We start from the raw sequence: 17,713 nt of genomic DNA on the forward strand, positions 1-17,713 counted from the left end.
AGAGTTGAATTCCATTGCTTATGTAGATATGTTGGGGATTCAGAAGCCAAAATCACTGGAGCAGAATTATCACTCTGACAGCCTTTTCACACTTCAGCGGTCCAGGTCCCCACTAAGCCAGTGTGGCATCTCTATCTATTACCAAAAAAATGGATGAATATATGTTCATATTGCACAGTGTCAGCCCAAAGTAAGGATGGAGAAGAAGGAACAAACTTTCTGGTTGTGTGATTTGTAAAAGTGGCAGTTTCATTTGGTCTTTCCTATCAACATCTCCTTCACCATATACCTGTAGTATTAATCTGCCTGTAGATTCACTAATACTGCCGTATCCAGTCCTCTACTCTTCCAGCTCTGAATTTCAAAGTAGAGTTGAGTGCTGTCGCTTCTGGCATCCCTAGTGCCAGATCCATCAAACTTGCCTCAGAGGTCTGATCTTCCCTAGTCCTTTAATAATCCTTTTCTTTGTACACTCACATATACTTCCCCACTCTCCAGGAGTCACACTTATCTTTTTATTCCCCCCTCAGTTCACATCTGACCTCCCATGTCATCCACCCTTGCTCTCTGTTCATCCCAGGTGTTTGGCTCCTACCACTTTTTCTTGAAGTGATGCAGATTTTCCCTTCATTTGGTTCTGAGCTCTGCACAGCTCTGCCCCTGTGCATATGACTGTTCTTCCTATCCTGCTTCATCCCCATGCTCTGCCCACTCTTCTCACCTTTGCTCCTCCTCCTACTTGMGCCATCATTTCTCTTGCAACCTGCCTCCTACTTTTGCTTGTTCTTCTCAAGCATCTTTACTCTTTTCCAGATCCCTCTCACAAGCCCACTCTTTCTTTGTGTTGATAGCTTCTGCTCTTAGGGTAGAACTTTCTCCTCCTCCTCATATGCCCTTCCCCAGCCCTTACTTGAAAATACCAGCTCCTGTATGATTCACTCACCATATAACATTTATTTTCTCTTGCCTGATTCCTCATTTTCCCACTCCACCTCCTTTAATTGGCAAACCAAGTTTTCTGGTTGGCATTAATCAAGAAGGCTTTAGGTGTTTAACACTGAATTTAGGCCAAGCAAACAAGAAGCATTCCAGGCTCAACAGCATCATGTTGTAGAAAACTTCAGCAGCGACATCAAAAAACAGGTAGGATTTAACAATGAAATTATTGCAGATAATAATTGCTGCACCTCCATAGCCTCCTTGGCCTACTTCAGGAGCAGGCTGCAATGTAAGAGGGTTGGATTACTACTGTTACTATTACTGCTATTAATTTTGACCTGTACGTCTCTTCTGTATAGCTACCGAACTGAAGATGAACATCTCCCCTCAATCATGTTATTTGTTGGTGTTGCAAAATGGTAAATCCAGAAAGCAACAAATGCAGCAGTATCGCAGCGCAGGGAATRAAACAAGTTCATGACCAAGTGAGCCTTATTTATGAGATAAATGTCTTGATTCCTGACAGAAGCCCAGCGGAATTGGCTGTTAACACAGTTTAGGAGAATAGGACTCCTCATCTAATGCAGTCCAGGTTTCACCAGAGATGTCAAAGCCTAAGTCATTTTGTGAAAGCATCCAAGGTCCTTTTTGGACTTGAAAAGTGTGCATSTGTAGTTAACAGAACTGCCTGATTACAGCCTCTTCCTGAAGAAAAGTAAATCATTTTCCCTTTACCCAAGTCAAACCAGTTAGGGAATCAAATTCAGACTCTGGGACTGTTTCCAAATGGTCCAGTTTGAAGTATAGACACTGCTGGGATTTTGAGGCATTGGCTGTACAGACAGGAAAGGAAGTGTCTGAATGAGATATGCAAAGCAGCATAGTCTCTGGGATAGGACAGCAGATTGGGATTCAGGAAACCTGAGTTGTTATCACAGCTCTGCTATTGCTTCTTGGTCTTCATTGCTTTAGATTGCTTTCCAACCATCTGTTTGTCTGAGTTACTCAGAGCAATGTACCCAGCCTTCCTGCACACACACTTTGCTTGAGAAATTTGGTGATGTTCCACCTCTTACTGTGCCTGACTCCTTCCTTTCTCCCCCTTAACTAGCACCCGGGACAATTATCCCTTGTTCCTCAGCACCTACTCCAAACTGTCACTCCTTCCTTCTGCCCTCTGCTGGTGGCTGCACCTCTGGCCATRGCAGAGCAGCCTCTGAGTTTACAAACCCAGCTGGACCAGTGTGAGTCCAGAGMCACCCAGGTTTTTTGTACTATCTTAGCCTTGGTTTCCAGTCCTAGGAGCATGACATGAAGCCTTGGCCTGGCCTTGCATCCTGAGGAGTTTATCTCCTCGTGCCTGCCTGTAATGTCCTTTCCTTATCATTTGGAAACCACAGATTTGAACGGGGGAATCTGGATAACAGAGCATAAACCCTTCACTATCTTGCAATTGGTAGTAGRAAATGCAGATTTTTAGAGCAGCTTCTCCTGTGTGGGGAGTCTGGAAAAAGGTGGCTGCTGATATGAGCAGTCCAGAGCCATGGCTCCCTGGGAGGCAATCGCTCTCTAGGATGCTTGTGGATACCTCTTTGYTAGGGACTTGTTTTGGATACCAAGGACCAAAGGGCAAAGAGCAGTACAGGCAGGAAAAGCTATTTTTCTGTTCTTGGGCAGAAATTATCATAGATTTAGCRATAAAAACAATGCTGCTGCAGTGTGTGTTCTGTAGCCAAGTGGAAAAGTTGCTAAGAGAAGCAGCACCATGACAGAAAGAGTTACACAGAGAGTTACGTAGATATGCTGGATCCCAGCATCTTTGAACATCTGGGAACATCTGCTGATTCCTTCATATATCCATCCTCAGTCCACCTGACAGTTCAACCCTCCAGGTTATTTGTCCTGGAAATGATGTCCACAGACACAAAAAAAGGATGGAGAGATACTGTTTTGATCAGACACCTCCTATCCTAGTGTCATGGCTGTACAAGCAAAYCAATGGGACACATTCTCTGATTGCTTTAATCTTTTCTATTACTGTCACTTATAAATGCGTTTAGACATCTTCTTGAGGGCACATACATGGGAATTTAAAGATGCCTATAGGAAATTGGGAAGTATGTTGATTAACCCCTTACAATTTTCAAATGTTTCTTTTAGTAGCCTGATAATCAGTGCAATGAACTCCAACAGACAATATTTTTACAAATTCTTTYTGATCCTCTCATGTTATGTGCTTTTCCATTAACTCCAACAAGCAGAAGGGGCTTTGCAATGAACCTTAAGTATTATGGTCATGACTGTAGAAACCTGGGCTTATTTTAAATTCATTCTGTTGTTCGTAGTTTGAAATGAGGTCAAGACCACCTCAGTTCTGATTAATCTTAGCAGAAGATCTTTCTCCAAAACCCCTTCTTTTCTACTAAAATCCTTCTCTAGCATCTGCTTTGACCATTTCTCTGTAACTGTTAAATCTACCAAWAAGCTGTCGCATTCCTGGTACTCCAGCTATGTCATGTGAATGAATCAGAGTCCACTGGAATCAGGAATGGGGACAAAGAGACTGTGGAGGTAGTTATTATTTAAAGGCAATTGAGTGGAATGGACAACAGGARAAGTTGGAGAAAAATGGAAGCTGCTCAGGATGTTCGCACTCTGCCTTTAACCCTCCAGCTGAGATTGAGTAAATAAACCTTCTTTCTGCTTCTCTCCAAACAGAGCCTAAGCTTGTGCTTKTATTTCCTTTCTGATTTGAAGCTGTACATTCCCAACCACACTAATGTGAGGAGGGCTGAATCCTTTTGGATTCTTCTTCTGTCTGCCTTGCATGTAGTGTGTGCTTGTTTGGAAGGAAAACAGAACAGTAAACTTTGAAAGTTGGCTGCTTAGGGAGTTAAGCACCTCACTGCACGCAGGCAGTGAAAAGCACTTTTAGTGAGAAACAGAGAAGCTCTCACTGCACTTTAATATTTCAACATGTGCATTTAGATACTATGTTTTAACTCTCTTGTATCTAGCTATGAGGACCTGACCTATGAATTGGTTGTATTTAAGTTCTATCAAAATGGAATAAGTAATAATAATAAATATTTCCATCTATAATATGCAGCATATGGCGCATTGCAAAATGTTTTCAGAAACATTCAGGGCATTTGGGGATCATGTGGTCATAGGTATTGCAAATTGTTTTGCAATTCTGTCAGCATTATTTTTTCATTTAAATTTGAATTTATAAAGAGATATCTCAACCATCAATGTGAGCAGAGTTGGTCTTACAGTGTCCTATAGAATGTGTGAGGGGGGAAGAAGCTGTCAGGATCTCCTTATTGGACTGATAATCTTGTCATGGATCCTCACCTGGGCAAAATGTTAAGTGGGACCATTACATGGGCAGGGTGTATCAGGCCTGTGGTTTAGAAGTTTCTGGATCAGACTCAAAATGTGAAATACTTTGATGATAATCAAAATACAGTTTTAGAGTAAGATTTTTCATTGACCTTGAGTGAATACAATGTCTATCTTCTGCCCATGAAGGTTACAGCAGAGTTAGATGCCTGGAATGAAGATCTGCTGAGACAAATGAATGATTTCAATACCGAAGATCTCACTCTGGCTGAGCAACGTTTGCAGCGCCACACTGAGCGGAAGTTGGCCATGAACAACATGACCTTTGAAGTCATCCAGCAAGGACAAGATTTACACCAGTACATCATGGAGGTCCAGGCTTCAGGTAAGCAGGACAATTTGACCTCYGTTTTAAAAGGAGGGGAAAAAACGAAGCACTGCAAACAAAAATACGGTAAGAATACACCATTAGCTTTTAACATAAGTAAGTACTTCCAATTGCTCTCTCTCCCCTACAAGAAGGCCTGTTCCCCAGGTTTTCAGAAATCTTTGATTCCAGATTGTATGTCAGAAAATACTGTTTCTTTAAGACGAAAACTCATTGTGGAAATAAAGCTAATTTTCAAGTTTCATTCAGAAAGTTTCATAACTAGAAGATGGAATTCATGATCAATACCATGGTGGAAGGAGAGGACAGGGCAAGGCAAGTTACACTGGTAGGTCCTTGACCTTGCTCTAGGTACAAGACAAGCAATGCAGGGGGTCCTGAGTTGTAGACACTTGAGGTCAGACCTCAGGTCCAGGTGCAGTCTAGCTATTTTAGATCCCAAGCTTGTTAACGTTTTTGCAACTAGACTTTATCGAGAGACAAACTGACCGGATGGACTGGCTTGGTTCTTTTCAGGCTTGATTACATCTTCCCTGTGCCACATTTCAGGGTGCAGACATGCCTGAGGGAGTGATAGAGAGACGTAAAGAGAGGGAGAGAGAGAGAGAGAAGCTAGTTATCCAGCAGCCCTCTGGGAAAGAATCCAAGTGTGAGAGCCTTGAAATTTTTCATGAAGTGGAATTCTTGTTTCCAGCCAGCAATAATTGGAATTATTTTATGTATAAAAAGGGAATATGATAAACCATGCTGGAATTTTCCTTTTCATTGCACATTTGAAAGGTAAAGATAGCCACTTGGATGTAAAAAAACCTTTGGCGCATGCTTTTAAATGACAGACATGATTCGTGTTGATAGGGAGTCTGGTACTTTTACTCTGCTTCTTAGCAGTAGGATATTATTTCTAAGACATCCTATGAATMGGGATTTTTGTATCCTTGCATTTTGCATTTGGAAAAAGAGTGTCATAATTCAGATTAATCACTGCATAAAGTTCAGAAGTGATTGCTATCTTAAATGTCTGTAAAGAGTGCAAAGCAAGAGCAATTTCTACTCTTTCCCTCCATATACGCACTTTCAAAATAAAAATGTTTTTTATGATTTTGTTCTTTGGCAAACATTTTATCTCTAGACACCCACCTTTAAACAATTCTGGCAGTACTCAGCCTGATTTGGCAAGCTGCACTCAACAGAGGCTTAAGAATCGCTACAAGAGTATGTTACAAGCCAGTGCATTGTGCGAAGCATGTGTGTGAGCTTGTATGCCCACACTGTGCCTGGTCCTGTGCTCCCGCTCCCCTGCTTTGTAGAGCAGCAAATTTGTCCTAATACATTAGTTAAGATGCTACTACTTTTTTCATGCTGGAAGTATCCTAATGTGGTAGGAATCTGTGGGAGGTGCAGAATATGATCCAGAACAGAGCACGGTCAGCAGCCTCAGTAACTGACTTCAGGGGAAAAAAAATCTGTATGTGTCAAGAAGTTAGCAACAATTTCTTCTGGGTTGCAGACAAAAGATCAAAGATTAAAGGAAGTGAAATTTAAAATCTTTTTATAATATTATCTGAGAACTCCTAATATAAAGCCTACCCGAGCAAATCCATTGCTCCCAAAGGCGAGGAAGAAGAAGCCTCAAGGGGATGCAGAGTAACTGTAGTTAATCAAAGGTAATGTTCATGTCTGCCTTGCACAGAATGCTAAACACTGAGAGAATGGCAAAATAAGGAAGAGAGATTACTCTTGGGAGCCCACTGTTTCTTATTTTAATAAAGGACAGTTATACTCTATAAAAAATTCATTTAATTTTATTCCCTCTTGCTGAATCCTGTATCACAGTTTTTCAATGCGTATGTTAAGGGATGATTGCTCTTACAGCCAGAGCTGTGAACTTGCAGGAGTGCTGTGAAAATCAGCTGCTATTTCTGCTTTCTGTTACACAGTGTCACTACTGCTGCAATCAAAGCTTGACTGTAGCCATAGAAGTTAAAGCCATAAATATGTGATTTTTTCAGGGACATTCTACCTATCCAACCACTGTGAACTGCACAGGGTTTCTTCCTTTCTCCATAATCCTGTTTCTACTTTATTCTTTTTAACACATCACACAGGAAGCTGATTCAATTTTGATCCCTTTGGGGTTTTTTGGCTTGGAGGTCTTCAAGCTATTAAGTCTGACAGATAATGTTACTTCCAGATTTTGCCAGATATGCTCCCTTTTTCCCTTGGAAATCTTGCACAGGTAGAAAAAGCATGTTTTAAACATTTGCCCATGATTTTTGCCTGTCCAATGCAGATTTGGAGYAGTGTTTCTTACCAGGCTGTGGAGTGTCTGGAGATCCCTGTGAACACAGTTGTGTGGGTGCAGTAAATCCAGCGGCCCAGTGATGTACCATACTCGGTGCAGATATTCAGGGTGTATGTGCATGTGCTGCCCCTGTGTAAATACAGTATTTTCAGAGCACCATACAGCAGCACAGAGTTATGTCCCGTGATTCCTTGTGCTACTACAGTGCATTTGGATGAGCTTGATTTGCATTAGCCTGTTTTCACCRTCAGAATATCTATTCTTCAAAAGGGTGCTTGCTTTTAGTAAGAAGTATGTAAGATCAAGAAGTCTAGTGCTGTTTTATGAAATTTTGTGGCACCTTCAAGTTGTCTATCTCACTAAAATGTGTGTGTACTTCAGGAAACAGTTTTGCATTTAGCGAATTTTATGAGTATTCTCAGGAAGAGTGGACTTTTTAATGAGCCAACTCTGATAATTTCAGTGAACCTGTCCTCTATTTTTCCAGTGTTATTGCAGCTCTGCTACTGACATCAAAGGATCCCCAGATTAAAGCTAAATAGRTGGGCAAAGACTCTCAAAAATGGATACTGGTCTTTGGATGTCTAACTCAATACATTGAAAAGGTGTTTCCAAAAGTGGCAGCTCAAACATTTCTGAGAAATGAGCTTTCTATGAAGAGTTTAGGATTAAAAGTCAGCAGTGATATAATATCCCAAACTGCAGTGATGATGCATTCATATAAATCATCAGCATATGCCTTAGTCATTCTACTTCTAGGAACTACGAGTAGTTATAACCTGATAGTTGATTAATTGACCACACAAATTTATTTGTTTATTAAAGTCCATTTGCACTGTCAGTATCATTGTAATGATTAGTACCACTGTTACGAATTGCTCAAGGTTTACAGCTACATTTTAATGTCTTAGGAGGAATTTGTCTGAGTCAAGCCTGAAATASACTGAAAAAACAATGTGGGGGTATTTATACATGGAAAATTCAAAGCCTTTTTACTGTACTGGSTGTCAGACTAGCATCATTCACCTTTTTCCTCAGCATAGCATTGCCTGACAGGGAAATGTAAATCTCTCTCATTTTGGTTGTGATGTCATTTATAGTTTAGGAAATTGATGTTGCAAGGAAGAGGACATTAAACTTTTTTGTCAGAGGTTTCTAATAGTTCAGCCTAAGAACAGGTTCAAAGCAGCTTYGAAGCAGTTCTGTGCAGGCCAAAAGCAATGCCTTTCCTTACATAGGAATAGTAGAGTACTGAGTGGTATTGTGAATAGCTCAGCTGTAACCAGTGTAGGTCTTGTAAGATGCCAATCAGTACTAGTGGGTACTTTTTTTAGTAATTTTTTAAAGAACATTTCCATCCATTATTCTTCACTTGACATCTGCTTCGCTTGTTGAGACAGTAGAAAAAAAAGACAACTGAGTTCAATTTATCAGCAAATCAGCTGCTTTTCTATCAAAACACAATGGAAAGATTTTATGTGTGAAATTATTCTGAAAACAAGGCTTTCTATTTTGCAAACCAACCTTTGAGACAAGTAAGCGCTCTCACCGCATGTGCTGGCTTTGCGGTATGAATCTGTATGACATGTGGCAAGCAAGAAAGGGCAAATCATTCATCATGGGGAGTGCCGGCTGCCCTTGGATAGCATCCCAGGCAGTTCGCTGGTTGCTGCTGATGAGTTAGCACAATCAAAACCATACCAGCTGAATGTGCATGAAAGAAAACTGTGCATTTAATATTGAATAGGTGTGGTGAAGTCAAGCATACAAAAAGACCACCATGTCCTGAGGATACAGAACCATATGCAGGCTAATTGTAACAACGATGCCTGGTGTCTGGCAGCTGAACAGGATTTCACTCCTAAGAATAGAAATGTATATTGAATTTCCAGATCTTAAGTGGGAAACCAGGGACAATTCCACCTTATTTGGTAATGAAAAAATGGTTTTGTTTTGACTGGGAAAGGCAATAAGCCAATCACTTGCATTCCCATGTGCTTTTTCTGATAAAACTAGAAATCAGGGAAAAGATGATAGAGTTGATCATAAGGTAATGTTTATTTTGTGTAATGCCCTCTTTAGCTATCAMTGTGAAAGAGACTGGAAGCCACAAGTCACTGAGATGGATAAAGGGGGGGGGGGAAGGCATCATTCTGAATAGGTTTTTAAAATAAACTCCAAGCCTTTTGTACAGCAGCTTCTCATTAACACATTTCTTTTTAAATATCCTTTTGCTTTATGAAATCAAATGGATTTGGAGAAAAGCACAGTATTTTCTCAGCGTTACTGCAATCTGATTATTTTTATATTATGTTCCTGATCTTCCCTATGTTGAGACCAATGGCAAAATTCCAGTAGACCTCAGTGAGAGAAAAATCATGGCTTTATTAGTTTATAATCACATGGATTACAGTAACATAGAATGATATTCTAATATCTCCAGGCCAATCTTTTGCAATTACACTGGTCCTGGCAATGCTGTCCTACCAGTGTAATTCAGCAGGATTATGTGAAACTCTGCACTGTATTTAACATGACCACTACACATGAGGACCATGGGCTCATAGAAAAATTTAGGTTGGAAAGTATCTCAGGAGGTTTCTGTTTCCAACCTCCTGGTCAAAGCAGTCGTCTGTGAGATTAGACCAGGTTGCTCAGGTGTTTATCCGGTTCATGCAGGATGCAAGAGATAGGGGACATGGTACCAAGCCACCTTTTCTCTCTAGTATATCAGGATTGGATGGAAGTCAGTTTAGTCTATGGAATAATTTTGAATGAACTATAGGTTGATTTAAGCTAAATTAGTGTTAATGATCTCCTAAAGTACCTGCATGGAAAGGAAGTTTGCCCTACAGAATTCTGTGCACACATGTCATCTACTGTTGTAGATGTGACAACTAGAGTTTACTTCATTGTGCTTATCTATCTTTTTGTCTATTTCCTTTTCCTACTTTTATATTTTCTTCCTCTTCTTTTTTCCTCTTCTACATTCTTTTTTGCTTTTCTTCTTTTCAACATGCATTTGAACAATATAAATTAATGAATTACTGTAAGAAAGGAACTTTTTCTGTTGTTTTTTTATTTGGTATTCGTATAARTTTTTGATAAAGGTTGTAGTTAAATCACATCCTACCAGTCAGAGGCTGATGGGTAAGATGAACAGTGATCGCTRGAGAAACACTGTTTTGTTGAAAAAAATAGGGATACAGGAAAGGAAGCTGGCCAAGACAAACACTATATGTGAGAGAGTTTAGTGAGAAAGATTTACTCAAAGAGTTTCAAGTCAATGTGTCAGAGGGGCAACACTTTTGAGGCTTACGCTTGTCCAATGTCTAGAATTGGAAAAGAGTGCAATGATCTCTGTTGTTCTGTTGTAGGCATTGAGCTGATCTGTGAAAAAGACATCGATCTTGCGACACAAGTTCAAGAGCTGCTGGAATTTCTTCATGAGAAACAGCACGAGCTGGAGCTTAATGCCGACCAAACTCACAAGAGGTTAGAGCAGTGCCTACAACTCCGGCACCTACAGGCTGAAGTTAAGCAGGTGAGAATTTTAACCATGCTGCAGAGTTTCAAACAAGTTTTCAACCATTACAGTACATGCAAACTGCTAAACCAGCTTCTGCCAAGTCACTCACCTTTAGGCAGATAGTCTTAATCCCTTTGCATAACAGTGCTTGATTTGTTGACAGACTACAGCAAATGACATTGTACTTTACCGGTAGCCAAGGGCTCTATTTGTTGTCGTGTGCATATGTATGATTCCATAAATAGCTGTGCAGAACTGACCCCAGAGTTCCTCAACTGGAGGCTGCCTCAGTCTCCATGTATTCTGGGAATATAATGATTTGGGGTCGAACTGCAGCTGTTGTGAAGCATTGGCCCAAAGCAAAGGATGACTGAGCTGTAAGGGCTAAGCATTATAGTAGTTTAGCCTTACGTCTGGGTTTTAATGGGATGATATTGGTTTCAATAGAAAAGTCAGGAACATTTTTCCAGACACCTGAAATGTTCAGGTTGCCATTTTACCAGTACAAATGTTTACTTTTCCAGTCACTACAAGATGTTCATGAAAAGGATTTGCTTCTTTGTTTACTAAAAAAGAAACCTTTCAGTGTGATGAGTGTTCAATAGACCTGATCATAGTCATTCTTTTTCAAAAGTGATTTTCTGAGCCAGACTATCTGAATTGGTTTATCATTACTGGCAAAAAATTCTTCACTCTCGGACAACTCTAAAGCTAGAAGATGGCAGCATCAGCACCAATGCATAAATTTTCTTTCAGAGTCTTCTTAGATACGAATATTTTGCAACCCTAAATGAGACTAGCACAGAATGCCACTAAACTTTGATTTTGAAAATGTAGTTGTGCACTTACRATAATTGAAGCTTCCCCTGGCCCCCGTATTGCTTCTAGAGAGCACTTCGGAATTCTTCTGAAAAAGAGGCTCTCTGTCCTGTTCATCATCACCATCTTAATGTATAGTTTATCCATTTTTCCATAGGTTTTGAAAGTTTCTCACACACTGCTTAGTAGTTAAGCCTGGTGCTTTGTGTGGCAGATCTATGATGTAGTATAGCTGTTCTAATTTAAGATAGAAAGTAGAGAGTAGTGATAAGTGTAGCAGAAATGCTAGAAGTACATTTTTAGCATTTTATTTTATTTTTGAATTTTTATTTTATTTTAGCATTTATTTTATTTTTAGCATCTTAGCATTATGTCTAGCTGGCCATATGCCACTAGCCCTCTTGACCAGGATGATGGAGAGCCAGTCAGTTCTGGGGCTGCTCCCAGAGCCAAACTRGGACAATGCAGCAATATCTGCAGGCACCTGGCATTACTCACCTCACTATCAAGTACTTGCTTGGCCTTATCTATTCTATAACCCAAAATCTAACCAAAGGAAATGGGGTTAGGACTAAACTATCTAATACTTGCTGTGAGAGGAAAACAAACAGCTGCTTTGAATTAGTGTTTCCTTAACTTAACTTGGGACCATCAGCACCTTCATCGCTGTGACTTTTCAGCAATCCAATAGCAAAGAATCATTTTATTTGTTCAGCTGAATACTTAAAACTCCATTGCTTATTAACCTATAAATTACTGCAAATACAATTTCCTTTGGAAAAAGCTAAGTTAAAATATATCTGTGCCCTATCTATTTGGTTTCCTGCAGATGAGTCATACTCACAACCATTCAGTGAATTTGGGAAATATATTGATTTTGGCGTGTAGTTCATCTCCAGTCTGGTCCAAATTTCCTTCACTTTCATTTTAGTAAATTTGAGATGATGGATGACCTCATTACTAAATTGCGCTCACTCTTGTGAATCAGTTGAGATTTGGTTGCCACAAGACACCTACTGTAGCTGTGGTTAAGTTCTGCTGACACAGTAAAATTGGTCAATTCTGGAAAGTGTACATGTGTTTGTATTTTGATATAATGGCTCAAGGAAATCCAGAGTCTTTTAACTGTCTCTATCTATTTAAGTCTCGTTTAGGAGGGATTTCTACTTCAAATCGTATGGCCAAGGGTTTGGATGCCAAGACAGTGGACTGARGTTTGAGGCCCTTAAAGCAGTACGATTTGAAGTGTGATGTTCTGTGAACTACTTTAGAGTGGAAATAGTACAGATAAGTGATTCACAAACTCTYTGATATTAAGAAATATCCTTCCCAAGGTATGGTTCCCCTCACTTGGATCCCACTCATTTCCAACAGTAACTACAGAGTTTGGATCACTTACATGAAAGTAAAAGTAGAATAGACTTGTGGAGATCAGTTTAAAAAACAAATTCTATAATATTGTGCTTGCAGCTGTTCGACTTTCTTCTCCTATCCCCTTGCTGCATCTTCGTAGTTTTTATTTCTTTTCCCTAAACATTGAACTTCAGAAATTTWGTCCCAGATATCCCTACAGTACCCCACTACCTTTATCTTCCCAGGCTGTTTTGAAGCATATTTATTCATATGCCTGTTACCTGCTTGCTTTTCCTATTTGATATTAGATTTGCTTCCAGATTAAAATGTCCAAAGGGTGGTGGGAAACAGTCAAYTGAGAGACACTGAATATGCTTGGATTTTTTTTTTCCGGTCTCATATACCACAAAGGTCTTGGAAGCCTCAATACAGTTCTGAACATTGCTAAGATTACCAGAAGGTGTGCTTGCTAGCGACTGTGTATTTGGTAGCAAAAGTCTTTCAGACAACCTGCAAAGGGACCAGAGATGTAAAAGATTGACTTACGCTATTTTACTATCTAAACTTAAAAATCTGTTCCAGCTTGACCATCAAGTTTGGATTTCTGACTAAATTAAACCAGTAAACAGCATCACTACAGGAAGCAGATCTCTTGTTTCATAAGAGTGGAAAGGGTGCACAAGAGGTCATTCACTTTTTATTTTTACTTTTTATTTTTCTTATTTAGGTCTGAAGTATTTAATCACTGCTTCTACAAAGTTGACAAAGTCTGAAATTTGTATGAGATGTCCATTTAAAGCTGTCTCTTCATTTGACCTTTCTGCACATTCCCAGATAATGATGAATATATTAATACAGGGAATGATCAGAGAAGTGTCTTGGTGCTCTCTCTGTATTTTAATGAAAAGATACTAAGTGCCATGTAAGTGAGAATCAATTTCTGAGCAATGCCATTGTAGTTCTGGTCTCAACACCAAGCTACCGTACCAACTTTGCAGTCTAAGACCTGCTAAGATGCCATGTTAGGACAGAGGAGATGAAGCAGGCAGCAGTCAAGGGCACTTGACTGGGCCTCACTTTCTTTTCTAGATCTGCAGCTGGAGTTCGAGCATGTTAGGTCTGAATTGTTTCTGTATCTGCAGAAGGTAACTGGAAGGATTGCCAAAGAAAACTAAMCCAGTTAGAATGCAATAAGCAGTGTTAGTAATATAATAGCAGGGTTGATCTCCACTTCTTCRAGTTTTAAATTACTTTTTAGAAGATTACTGTAGTGCTTTGAGTAGCTTTTGTACTGACCAATGTGGTAACTGTATGTTCATGCAAATTCTGCTTATGAACATCTCTGCAGAAGAGAATTCCAGTTACATTTCAGATGGAGAAAAGTGAGGATCTTTTGTGAGTACAGGCAATTAACACTTAAAATATATATTGTTACTGGAGAAGCATCAACAAAATTTTTGCTGTATCTGTCACCCTTATATCTTGCCTATTGTAGTTGCCATCTGATGCTTCAGCAAAATTTAAACTTTGCCCTTTCCCCAAGCTCATGTGAGTTAGCAGGTTAGTCTGTAAAATTCCTGCCACCTTCTCCAACCACCTTGTCTTTAAAACACCAAATATTATTTGCTTTCTCAATTTTAATAAGTACTAGGAATGCTCTCTCATGTTATCTTGAATCAGGAGATATGAATATGAGGTTTATATTATTTTCATGCTCAGGAATTGTTTCCTGATTAAACTGATAAGAATGTAAACATGTGACTAAGAAAAGAAGGTAGTGGAGTGAAGGGGAATTGAAGGTTTTATATTGTTGATAAACAAGCTGTGTCCTGTCACAGCAAACACATAGTGACTTTTGCTTATTGATTCACAAAGTGAGCTCTGACTTATAKCCTGAGTTACACTATTAAAATAATTTCTTGTAATTATCATTACTGAGCTATTTACTCCAGCTGACTACTTAATTCAGTAACATGGAAGATAGCTGTATTTGGTAGAGGCTGGTGAAGCAGAGAAATTACATTGATTTCAAAGTATTTAGACAATCAGTTTGGCTGTACTGATTAGTTGTGCTAAATACAGTCACTTAAGACCAAGGGATTTGTTCTRTCTCTGTGTATAAATATATATTAACGTTACTATTTTTGCCTTTTATATATAGATAACACAATCTACCCATATACATAAATAACCTATATGTGTGTGCATATAAATAAATAAATGGATGTATATGAATGTATATGCATATATATRTAAACAAAAATACCAAGAGAAAGTAAGTTGGGAGACCTGAGAAGAATTGTCTTACTGTGCTCGAGGTCTGATCTTGCAAACATTCATTCACAGGTCTAAGTATATTACCAGGAAATGTGTGCAGAGTCAGACCCTGGCTCTGTATTTCTGTGGCCTAGAGARCACATTTGCAAAGTCACATGTGTTTAGTGTTAAGATGAATCAGAGTCCTCAGACCCAAGAGTGAGCGGAACGGGCTGTGTATAAATGAATTTCCCACTGTCTCCTGCCTAAAGGGTATTCAGGAACTGGGAGATCAATGCACAGCAGATACCAGACTGCACTGGCCACTTTCTCTTGGTCAGGGATGAAAATGGGAAAAGATCRTATGTGAAAATTCACTTTCTTTAAAAAAAAATCCTCCAAGCTTCCTCACAGCTTTCATAAATAGTTGTGTTTGACTGAGTCATGATCTTGTAGAACGTAATATTTATAGTCACCGTGTGTACAAGTTGTGTGAATATCCACACTGTAGCTGCATGTCCTTTCACTGAACTGGGTAACAGTGATTAAACCACAGAGTTAATCTGATTGGGGTGTGTGTGTGGGGGGGGGGGGAAGCTAATTTGGTCTCTTGGGATGCCTAAATGGAGAGGTAGCATACTTGACCTGATGCAGCATTTAAAGTATCTCTTCTTCATGAGAAGAATTTAAGTGAAACTGAAAAGATTAGATGATAAGGTGAATAACTGCCATGGGATCTGTGAAGTGAAAACATAAATCCAAATCTATTTTATGTTTTATCACTTATGCAGTAAACTCCTCTGATTTCGGATAGCAACATGAAGAGCTGAGGGTCAGTTTTAATGGCAAACTTCTACATTGCATTGGACTAAATCAGAGATGTGAAAGTACATGTTGCTTTATGATGTTGTCACTTCAAGTCTTTCCTAGATATAATTAACTTCAGCTTTCACTATACCGTAGTAGCTAATATATAACTTACTTCTCTGGTGGTTATATAAAGTCTCAGCCAAAAAGATTGCCATATGATAATCTCATTTCTTTTCCTTTGAATCTTTCTTGCAAGTACAATAGCACTTGCTGATGAAAGAGAAAAAAAGGGCAAATAAACCTTGTACTGTTGTACTGAGCAGAAAGCGATTTTCTACAAATATGGTCAGCTACATATGTAGATTGTTCCCCTTTTCTTTCTCCTAAGGAAAGCTCATTTTCCTACCCCACAGGGAACTGAATGGCTACAAGTAGAGTGATAAATGAAGTAAGGATGAAAAACAAAACAGCAGAAAATCTCTATTTCTTTCAGACAATTTAATGGCTCACTTGGTGAAAATGATGGCATGAAAGGGAAATTACTATGTAGAATATTGAAGCAAAGTCAATTTCAAAGMTTTGTAAATCATGAGCTAAATTTAGGGAAGTGATTGGGTGGTCAGGAATTCTTGTGCTTCTGTGAATTGAATTCAGCAACTTGGCTTTCTTGGAATAATTTGACACCCACACAGGTAGRAAATAAACTTCTAGCTAACACAACAAAGAACTTGCACATGTGCTCTTGGTGCTAATTTTCTAAAAATATATCTTAAAATAGGACAAAATGTTGCTGTGTTTAAAAATATATAAAATACAACTTGATAGATTTAATTATGCATAGTTATGGTCTGATTCTGTAGCTATTAAAGAATGCAAAGTCTGCAAATAGAATCTCAGAATTCCTGAAATATGAATATAAAATACTAGACATGGGATTTCTTCCTAGCTCCTCAATGTACGTGGAAACCCTGTCAGGTGAGACCAACTGTGTCTTCTCCTTGATGCCAAGATCTGATTTTTGTTGGAGAGAAACACAGGCAAGTGGAGCAAAAGGAAGTTGCAGCATGACCCAGCAAAGTCCATGATTGGAGTCAGAAATTTGAAAAAGCATCAGATCTTTATGTTTAAATCTCCCCCATTACTCCTTGTGTTTTTTCCTTGGCATATTTGCATAGAGGATTATTCATTTTTGTAGTCAAAACTTGGTAGGTGAAAGCTTTTCRCCATCTGAATATCCATATAAATGACTTTGGAAGTTTAATTCTTCAAGCAATAATTTCTACAGTAAGATCTTCGCCGCTCTGACAATTTATGCCATGAAGTCCTTATCCTAGGATTTCCTTTCTGCCCATTCAGCCTGAGACCACACTAAGCAAATTGCCTTWTCTTTAGTTAAGCTGAAACCTTTTCTGATAGGTGACTGCGTAGAACTTTGTAAGGAAGTAACCTTTCCATAAGCACATCCTTCTTTACAGGTGCTTGGCTGGATCCGGAATGGCGAATCTATGCTGAATGCGAGCCTTGTCAACGCAAGCTCCCTTTCCGAAGCTGAGCAGCTTCAGCGAGAGCATGAACAATTTCAGCTGGCCATAGAGGTAACATGAATGTGTTAATTTTGTTTCTTCTTCTATGGTGGACAACATACAGAGGGTTATCTCTTAGGCTTCAGTCATTGTTTATTGAAGGAGGTAAAGGAAGAGGTACATTTAGAAAGGCAATTTATTATTAAATTCRTAATGCAGCAAGAGGTTAATAGTGAAATAAATTATTTATCATCAGCAACTAATTCTGCTGTCAGATATCAGCACTTGCATTCATGAAAATGATATGCACGCATCTCCTGATAATTTCTTTGGTAAGAAATAATAAGATTAAAATTCACAAAGCAATCTGAAAATGGGAAAAGTTCATGAAGTTAGTTTCTTCCCCAGTCACAGGTTTGCAGATCATTTTCAGAGCATTCATTTATGAA

The 17,713-nt window shown here is 39.0% G+C and overlaps 1 protein-coding gene across 1 annotated transcript in view; it reads left to right on the plus strand.

Moving 5' to 3' along the window:
* KALRN (kalirin RhoGEF kinase) overlaps positions 1-17,713 on the plus strand; it is a 515,456-nt gene that overhangs the window by 327,528 nt on the left and 170,215 nt on the right. The window contains exons 14-16 of the mRNA XM_085311032.1: positions 4,474-4,669; positions 10,352-10,518; positions 17,217-17,336. Coding sequence (XP_085167158.1) covers positions 4,474-4,669; positions 10,352-10,518; positions 17,217-17,336 — 483 coding nt within the window. The remainder of the gene's footprint in view (positions 1-4,473; positions 4,670-10,351; positions 10,519-17,216; positions 17,337-17,713) is intronic.

This window comes from Rhea americana, unplaced genomic scaffold, assembly GCF_003343005.1.
Source record: "Rhea americana isolate MKP2758 unplaced genomic scaffold, rheAme1 scaffold_33, whole genome shotgun sequence".
Lineage (NCBI taxonomy): Eukaryota > Metazoa > Chordata > Aves > Rheiformes > Rheidae > Rhea > Rhea americana.